The following is a 9,820-nucleotide window of genomic DNA, read 5'->3' on the forward strand; positions in this document are numbered from 1 at the left end:
CAAACCATCTTAAGATGCATCAAATGATTAAAGTAAGAGGTGCTTTCTAACAGTCACATTACCTGTCTGTCTGTCCAGACCTCCCACAGCAGAACGTCTGGAAGGAGAAGAGGATTCTCACTGACCAGCAGCTCTGTAACCAGGAGAGGAACTCAAGTTTGGACCACGAAGAACCAAAGCCTCCACAGATGATGGATGACCATGGGAAACAAGAACCTCCACATGTTACTAAAGATCAGGGGGAACCAGAATTTTCACGGATGAAAGAGGACCATGAGAATCCAGAAGTTCCAGACAAAAAAGAAGGCCAGGAAAAAGCAGAATCTCCCACTTATAAGGAACTAAACCACTTGGAACTAGAACCAAACAGAGTCCCACTCCTGGATCAGAACTCTCCTGAAGCTAAGAACCAAGATCAGGAACCAATCAGGAATGTAGACCCATGATCCAGCAGAGATGAAGAGCTGAAACAACACAAGAGACGTCCAAAAACCAGAGGTCATCGAGACAATGTAGACAGTCCAAAACTAAAGAGAGACCAAAAAAAGTGTTTTTTGTGTGTGACTTGTGGAAAACAATTCGGTGTGAAACATACTTTAACTGTTCACATGAGAACTCACACAGGTGAGAAGCCTTTCAAGTGTCAGACCTGTGGAAAAAGTTTTAATCGAACATCTCATTTAGTCAGACACATGAGAACTCACACAGGTGAGAAACCTTTCAATTGTCAGACCTGTGGAAAAAGATTTAATCAAAGACCTAATTTAATCAGCCACATGAGAACTCACAGAGGTTAGGAAGTATGATCTTGTAACTCCAGTACTTTTCTCAATGTCAAATGTCAGACCTGTGGAAAACATTTTAATCAAAGAGCTCACCTAATCGGCCACATGAGAACTCAGAGGTTAAGAGGTTTGATCTCTTGACTCTGTTATCTTTCTCAGACTTTGGGTTACGTTAATTCTGAGTTTAGGAGTTTAAAACTGTAGTCCTAAAACAGCAGAGGTAAAATTTTGTCTGGAAATTAAAACAAGTTTAAAACCGTTGCTTTCTGTTTGAGCTGTTGCTCAGTTTGCTTAAATTTGTATAAAAGGATGTTATCCCTTTAAGACTGTGGCATTGTGGGTAATGTAGTTGTGAATTTAGTAAAGTAGGCTTCACCAGAGGAATGTGTGCAAACAGACATTAGGTATTTAGAGAAATTCAGGTTTGAAAATATAATTATCTAAATGTTTTTTATGGTCATTGTTTTTCAAAATGTTCCAGCAAATGCTGTTCATTTAATTATTTTTTTGCCATTTGTTTGGCACCAGTCTGTATGTGTTCTTGTTTAGCAATCCATGTTTTTCTTTCTTTCTGGATTTTAGAAAATAAATGGCCAGTGTTAAAGTGATGAGGTATAAAACTGTAGATTATGCAGTTTGCTTGAATCAGTTTTGTTTTGCTTTAGTAAGTTTGAAATGTTTTAGACTATAAAATCTTTAAACATCTGGTAGGTTTCTCATGCTTTTTCTAAAATCAAACAATAAAAGACAAAAGTGTAATGATCTGAAAAGTTTATAATCCACAGTTTAGGGTCCGCCTGAACTGCCAGCCACCACTTCTTCTCTTGAGTCTGTCCAGATGTTTTAAATGTATAGGATGTTTAGATAACCACTAAACACTGATGAACACCGATTAATCTCTCTCAGGAATATTCAGTTATTGATATTAACAACACTTAGAAATATTGAACTAATACTGTTTCCATTTTGGATTAAAATGTTCATAATTTGGACCGAGAAGACAGATGGTTTGAAGGGGGTGAAGGAAGCCAATAATGTTAACCGAGAAAAAACAACTTTAAACAGAGGAGAAGGTCTCAGATTTCAGTTTTGTAAAACCTACAGTGGAGCGTTAGTCCTGATCCCCAATCAGTTTCACTCTAATCAACACCTGCATTCATGCGAACAAAGCATCTGTGAGTCAGGCTGACAGGGACCCTAATGAGCCTCTATTGTGAGGAGAGTGAGTTAATCTGTACTTGAATCTACCTTACAGAACATCACAGTTTAAAAACTTGCAACTCCGCTCTCTGCTTTTTGGAATTGATAATGCTCCTCGGATCAGAATTTAAATGTCTTCAACTACAGAACAGAAGTCCATTTGTTTAGTTCTTCAACTTTTCTTTGGATTTATCATGTCCTGGATGACTGAGAATCTCCACCAGTGTAAAGTACGTACGGATCCATAGTTTTTGATTATCGCTTTCAACACTTATTTTCATTTGTCCATATTGTTGGACCTAATAAAACACACAAACAACAGAGAAACGTGCACAAATTCAAACTTTAAATTACAATGAATAAAGAGGGTGCAATGTATCTGTTGCTTTTCATGATGATGGGGTGTTGGCTCCACTACTTTAGAGCTCGAGGTAAATCAGTGGTATTACGAGAGAACGTAATAATATTTTTTAAACACATCCGAAACGGGGCTCCGTATAACATACATTATTAAATCATGTTTTTATTTCAACATTTATTTATCATTGAAGGCAGAAGAAAAGATACAGTTTCTGCCGGAGCGTCACAGTGTGACACCAGCGGAAGTAAACAAAGCGCTAGCAGCGTTAGCATAGCCGTGTGTGTTTCTGGTGGTTTCTGTGTCGGTTTGGGTGTGTGAGGCGAATAGTTGAGTCTCTGCAGTAACAATGTCTTCAGTTCAGTCTCTTAGACAGTTTATCAGCGAGCGACTAACTGCTGCTGCTGGAGAAATATTCACAGAGTTTGAAAAAACCATCGTCCAGTACGAGGAAGAGATCGACCGTCAGCGCAGACTGCTGGATATCAGCTGGAAACCACAGATAAACCTCCACAGGATAGGTATGGAGCAGCAGAGGGCCCTCCTAAAGTCCGATGTTTGTGTAAACCTGCAGGCTGATGGGTCGAATCAGAACCGGGACCCGGCTGGTTCCGACCGCAGGCAGAATGTTCTTCCGGACTTTAATTTGATGTTGCTTCTTGTGGAACCTGAATTATTGATTTAAACTCATCTAAAAAAGAACAGCCAGTAAAAATTAGTTTATTTGACATGAAAATAGGAAACTTACAGTTGAGGAAATAAATTATTAACAGGAAAATATTGACTTTCAAAAAAAAACCGCATCTAACTAAAGGAGTACATTCAGCTAAACAATAAAACTTTACAAGTCAGTTTCATAACATTAAAATACATATAATTAAATAAATACTGACACAAAGTTTCTAAAACTAAATGTCAGACAGAGGTTTCAGTTTTAGCTTCATGTTTCCTGTCAGTCTGAGATGAATGATCCAAATACCACCGTTAAAACGGAACATCTGCCACGTTTCACATCCAAGTTCTTCTTGTTTATCTGGGCCTGGGACTGGCACTGAGACGTCACTGGATCCCTGTGGTTCTGTCAGTCAGACAACATGTCTGCCTGTTTTTATTTCTGAAAGTGGAACCGTGTGTGGTTCCTGGCTCGTTTCAACGTTCAGAACCTTCTGTTTGTCTTCTTCTCGTCACTTTAACCAGCTTTTCTTCTGTCTTTCTGTCCAGAACTCACACAGCGTTATATCTGCAAGGAGGAGGAGCCACACCCTCCAGAGGGAGAACCAAAACCTTCAGAGGAGGAACCACAACCTCCTCCAGAGAAAACAGAAGACCAGCAGGAGCCACAACTTTTACAGATTAAAGAGGAACAGGAGGAACCTCCATCTCCAGAAGAAGTACCAGAATCTCCAGAGGAAGAACCAGATCCTCCACTCTTGAAAGAAGAACAGGAGGAACTCTGTATCAGTCCAGATGAAGAGCAGCAGGTTCTGAAGCAGGAAGCTGGTACCTTCATGGTGACTGTGGACTTTGAGGAAGGAGAACACTGGGAGCCAGAACCAGACTGGGACCAGCTCCTCCCTCAGAACTCTCCTGAAGCTGAGAACCAAGAACAGAAGGGAGGCTGGACTGAGAACCCAGGGCTGAGCAGAGAAGGAACCAGAGATCACAGAGATGAAATGGACGGTCCGGAACTGAAGAGACAGAAGAAAAGTCCCACAGGTGAGAAGTCTTCTTCATGTCAGACTTGTGGAAAAAGTTTTCTTCACAAATGGCTCCTCAGATACCACATGAGGTCTCACACAGGTGAGAAACTGTTCCCGTGTGACGTTTGTGGCAAAAGTTTCCCACGAAGCTATAATTTAACTCTCCACATGAGAACCCACACGGGTGAGAAGCCCTACTCGTGTGATGTTTGTGGTCGGTGTTTCTCTCAGAGCGGCACCTTGAAGGATCACCTGAGAACTCACACAGGTGAGAAGCCCTATCCGTGTAAGATCTGTGGCAAATGTTTCTCTCAGAGTCGAGGCTTATCTTATCACATGATTTCTCACAGCGGTGAGAAGCCTTTCTCGTGTCAAACCTGCGGAAATAGTTTCATTCAGAAGTCTCATTTAATCCGACACATGAGGACTCACACAGGTGAGAAGCCCTTCTCATGTCAGGCCTGTAGCAAAAGGTTTTCCTGTAAGAGTCTTTTAGTTTCCCACATGAGAAGTCATGCAGGTGAGAAGCCCTTCTCGTGTCAGGTGTGTGGAAAAGGCTTCAGTCAGAAATGTACTTTAATCAGTCACCTGAGGACTCACACAGGTGAGAGGCCCTATTCATGTAATGTCTGCGGTAAAGGCTTCTGCAACCGGAACGGTTTAACTTATCATATGATTTCTCACCAGGGTGAGAAGCCTTTCTCATGCCAGGTCTGTGGAAACAGCTTTAGTCAAAAGTCTCATTTAATCCGACACATGAGGACTCACACAGGTGAGAAGCCCTTCTCCTGTCAGACCTGTGGCCAAAGCTTTACCTACAAGAATGGTTTTCTCAAACACCTGAGGACTCACAGCGGTGAGGAGGAGCAGGCCTGTGTTTGCTAAACTCAGATGTGACCAGATGGAGTCTGGAGGTCCTCTGTGGGTCCTGAAAGAAAAGCCACCTGCTGCTTTCAGGTGACTGATAAAAAGTCAGTTTGTTTAACTTGTCTTTAGGCTCTTCATCAGAAACAGAAAATCTAGATTATTTTAGCCCTTCTTCACCTTCTCAGGTAAAAGCTGTTCAGGTCAGGTTGGTGTTGAGATTCAGTCACTAAAACTGACCTGCCTGGATTTCTGCTTCAGGTCAGATTCACTCCTGCAGCTGACTCTGACGTCCAGTCGTTGCTACTTTAGGATACAGAGCAGGGGTGGACATTTTCAGAAAAACACTCCATTTTTATTCCGACCCCGCAGGTTGAAGCTGAAAACAGCCCGGGGGCACCGCGCCAGTGGAATGGCCATGGAGAACCAGACCGTAGCTGGTTTTATGATGATGAAATTTTAAGTCGTATATCTAAAAAATAGATTCAACCGCAGAAATAAATTAAATAAGTTTTAATGTAAAACGGTGCTACAACTAAACAAGGGACGAAGGGCTGTCATACAAGGCATGAAAGAAAAGCTGCTACGGGAGCCTGGATGTCCAAATAGAAAATATATTTGATGTTTTTAGGAGCAGCAACGCCGCAGTGTTGAACAGTCCTGAAGTATCACCAGACGCTGCTGCGGTGCGTTGGCACAATATTCAGCACATCTGGGTAGTTTTTAAAAAACGTTTTAATCGTTTTCATGTGGAAAATGCTTAACTATTAGTGAATTTAATGCAAATAACTTCAAAATAGACATCAGAGGTTCTACCAGATATTCACGGTGTAGTCCGTGTTTACATATCTTGAAGTGAAACTCTTTTCTCAAATATAGTCAACACTTCCTCCAACCCTCAGGACGTAGATCAGCTCACCTGTTACCATCATTTCCACTTTATAATCCTTTTCAAAATAAAATATGATTGCAGAAAGACGCTGGGGTTGCTCCGAGGTGTTTTTCTCTTATTTATTTTCTTTCTAGAAGGCGGGGGGGGGCAACGTTAGGAAGCGCCTTGGTATGTCGCTACCTGGTGACAATGTGGTGGGGAGTCATTTTAAAACAAAACAAGGAAATATTAAATTGTGGGCGCCTGTATAATAAATCCATCATAGCCATTAAATGTTTAAACAGCCACTTAAACTTTTAATTTTGTCTTTTTAGACGTCTAACGTTAGTTTTTCTTCATACAGTCTCTGTTTTGGAGCCCTTTGTAATCCAGGTTAGAACACCTGCAGCCTCACAGCCAATCACGCACCTTCAGCATGTTTTGATCGATTTCAGGAGTGAGAGCTGGTGGAATATTACCAGCCTGGTTTTAGTAACTGAAGTAACTGTAACCGAAAGGGGAACTAAATGTATTTAATTTACAGTTTCTGTAGGAATGTTAGAGTAGGACACCTGCTCCTAGTGGCGTTAGCATGATGCTAACCCTTCCTCGTCTTTCATTTCAAGTTTAACCTTGAAAGAAAAAATCATGATTTACGATTTTTAAGGTTTGCTGTAATTTATTGTGTCACTAATAAAAAGTTTGAAATAAATTTATTGTTCGAACAGTAAAACTCATTGCGTATTCAGAAAAAGATAGGAATAAATGATGTGTAAATATTTTCTTAGAAACATAAATATGAAGTTTAATCTGAACAGAATAAATAAAATAGGCTTTATTGTCTGTCTGTACAACAGAATTGTTGGAAAATAGAAACATTTCAGTTTTATAATCTGTATTTCCCAATGACTTCTTTTACCTTTCCTGTATAAACAGTATTTATTAAAATATGTTTTCTAACAACGTTCAGTAAGACTTGAATTGTTTTTGTTGTGTACTTTAAATGTTTTTAATTTCATGTGTTCTGTTTTATTCACCATGTTCTGTGCAGCACTTTGGTCAGCTGTTGTTGTTTTAAATGTTTAATAAATAAACTTTACTTACGGACTATTGTAAGTTTTATTGTGTTTAATTTCCTGTTTGAGAATCTGTTCTTGTCTCTGTTTTTTATTTTCCAAAACAACAAAACCTTTTTTCTTTGTTTGCTTCTCCGTTCCTGTCGGAGCGTTATAGAGTGACACCAGCGGAAGTAAACCAGACGCTTGTAGCTTTAGCATGGTTAGCTGTTTGTGGGACGGGTCTGTCAGTAAAACTGGACCGAGCTGACAGAAAACGATCACAGGGTGAAGATCTGAATAACTCCTGGAAACAACTCGATTCAAGATGGCCGCCAACGCATTACCCAACACGAAGTAGGTAACTGCCAGTCTTACGTGTATTAATTTAAAGTTTGGTGTATTAGTAGCTGAGAGTTCTTCTCAAACAGATAAGATGTCGTTTTCTAAGGTTTGATCAATACGGATACAACTCAGTCGGGCGATGTGCATTCTGTGAAGGACTGTTAGGCTTTTATGTTTATTTTTTTTAGTAAATTTTGATAATCGGGACAGATGAACCGAGATAAACTTTACATCTTTGTTTCCGCCCGGAGTATCTCAGTGACACACCACCGGAAGTGCTCTGGGCGCTAGCACCGTTAGCTGTGTGTGTGTTTGTGGTGGTTTCTGTGTCGGTTTGGGTGTGTGAGGTAAATATTTGAGTCTCTGCAGTAACAATGTCTTCAGTTCAGTCTCTGAGAGAGTTTATCAGCGAGCGACTAACTGCTGCTGCTGGAGAAATATTCACAGAGTTTGAAAAAACCATCGTCCAGTACGAGGAAGAGATCGACCGTCAGCGCAGACTGCTGGATATCAGCTGGAAACCACACCGGAGCTCCGACACAGCAGGTGAGCTGCAGGTGGGGGCGAGGTAGGGGGCAGGTGGGGGATCTGACCTTAGGTCTGTCCGACCTGTTTCAAGGTGTCAACATCATCAAATGTCTTTGTCTGTCTCACAGTCCATCTGTCTGTCTCACAGGCTGTCTGTTTGTCTGTCCAAGGTTCGTCTCTCTGGGTTAAATTAGACTCATAAGTCTTCACCTCTGCGCTCTCCTCTCAGGCTGTTTACAGAACATTAATCAACAGCCGTCCAATCACTCGCAGCCTGTAGAGGCATCTATCAGTGTGTTTTAGATTTAAAAACTGGGAAAATGGCATCAAATTCCAGCAGAAGAACCATAAAACATGGTTCATAAGGAACCTGTAACACTGACTCTGTCCTCACATTGGAGGAGGGTTTTTCATCACTTCCAAAGCAGAACACAGCCAGAGAACCGTACAGATTCCCAGCTGCATCATAACTTTCACCCTGACTAATCATGATATCACCGTTTATCACAGCGGCCTGAGGGACAAACACACAACTGCACACAACTACACACAGTAAGCACAAGCGAGACGCGGGTACGAACACGCCGACTCTTCATCGGCTGCCTGCTGTCCAGTCTGTTAGAGACCTTCGCGCTCCAACTGAATGTTTGTGTTCTTCCTGCAGTCAGACATGTCCAACTTTGCTCCGGAACGTTGTCTGTTAAGAAAAGGCGACTGCAGCCATGTTGTTTGTATGAGAACAGTAACCATGACGTAACGAGTGGAGAGCGCTAGAACAGACCACTGTGAAAACCTTTCAGACTAATTTAAGGTTTGCACTGAGCTACAAGAGTTAGCGTGTTAGCATATTAGCAGGTGGAGTACACACAGCTCACTGCAGGCTGACTAACGAGGCCGATAACCAGCTGATAGACCTGCCTGCAGTCAGGGGATCAGCAGCAGAAACGGCCTAAAGATGTCAATTCCTCCTGTGACAACAGGCGTCCAACTAAAGGTGTAAACGGTTAACAGACCCAGAGTTCCTTCAGGGTTCCATCTGTCCAAAAGCAGCTGAGGGGACGAACCAGAGGACTGCACCGTTCTGAGGTTAGGGCCACGACCGATCAGGACAACCTGCTCTAAATTCAGACAGATGGTAAAAACTGAACTCAGGCATGTTTCTGGCCTGTGGGCTGTTTTCTGCCAGGCTGTGGTTCCACCGTATTTTAGAACCGGTTCTTACAGTGTTATTAGAATAAGTGCTCAGTGTTGATGGATGGACTCCTGGTCCTCACCTGTAGACTTCCTGCCCATTTAAATGTACAGATTTTGGCCTTAAAAAAACCGTCAGGTTAGTGCTGAGCGATATGGAAAAAATCCTATATCACGATATGGATAATTTTATATCACGATAACGATATATATCACGATATACCCCAATTACGTACGTTGTCAGTTATTCTCTGAAAAATATGAAAAAAATAATCTAATTTCTTACTTTTTTCAAACTTTATTTCAAAGTGACATTTAACTGAATTTTCACAAATGAGATTTGCTGCATTTTAGTGCAGCAATATATATGTACCTGTTACGACGTAACAGTATCAAATGACAATAGACTCCATTATCTTCAGCAGCCGGCTATAGTTTTACTTTTTGCAACTTTCCCCGGCTCTTTTACAACTTGTTTGACCTTGCACTTTTTGGATATAAATATTTTTTTCGTGTTTCTTCTTTAAGTGATCGAATAGGTTTGTTGTGTTGGCGTCAGATGAGAAAACAGTCTAATAGCAGAGTTAGCATTAGCATTAGCTGTGCTGTCCTCGCCCTGAGTTTCTGATTTTTTTCAGCCGCTAGACAGCCAGACAACGACGCTCCAATAACCAAACTTCTGTCTTTTTACTTGTTTATTGAAGAGTGGCCTCTGACCACTGCCATCGCTTTGACCATCGTAAACTGCAACATACAAGGCTTAGTATTAGCTAACGAACATTGCAAATTAGCCATTCTTGCTGCAAGCTAAGATAAAAAAAAACATTTCCTAAATGACTTCACCATACAAATTATTTACACAACCGTCACATAAAACAAAGAGACAGTTAATATTTTCACCAGTAAGCAATACTTATGAACAT

At 41.2% G+C, this 9,820-nt stretch overlaps 1 protein-coding gene across 1 annotated transcript; it reads left to right on the top strand.

Annotated features, from left to right (window-relative positions):
* The first annotated feature begins 2,491 nt into the window (after positions 1 to 2,491).
* Positions 2,492 to 6,838, top strand: LOC108229356 (zinc finger protein OZF-like). The gene is made up of 2 exons (XM_017405017.3): positions 2,492 to 2,864; positions 3,565 to 6,838. The coding sequence occupies exons 1-2, from the start codon at positions 2,693 to 2,695 to the stop codon at positions 4,926 to 4,928; spliced, it is 1,536 nt and encodes a 511-aa protein (XP_017260506.1). The 5' UTR covers positions 2,492 to 2,692; the 3' UTR covers positions 4,929 to 6,838.
* The last annotated feature ends 2,982 nt before the right edge of the window (positions 6,839 to 9,820 follow it).

The sequence above is a fragment of the Kryptolebias marmoratus genome, linkage group LG18 (assembly GCF_001649575.2).
Source record: "Kryptolebias marmoratus isolate JLee-2015 linkage group LG18, ASM164957v2, whole genome shotgun sequence".
Lineage (NCBI taxonomy): Eukaryota > Metazoa > Chordata > Actinopteri > Cyprinodontiformes > Rivulidae > Kryptolebias > Kryptolebias marmoratus.

Excerpts from the sequence above, each read along its gene's own strand:
- LOC108229356 (XM_017405017.3), top strand. The coding sequence starts at position 2,693 with ATGTCTTCAGTTCAGTCTCTTAGACAGTTTATCAGCGAGCGACTAACT. Across the intron at positions 2,865-3,564 it reads GATAAACCTCCACAGGATAG|AACTCACACAGCGTTATATC; the intron begins GTATGGAGCAGC and ends CTTTCTGTCCAG.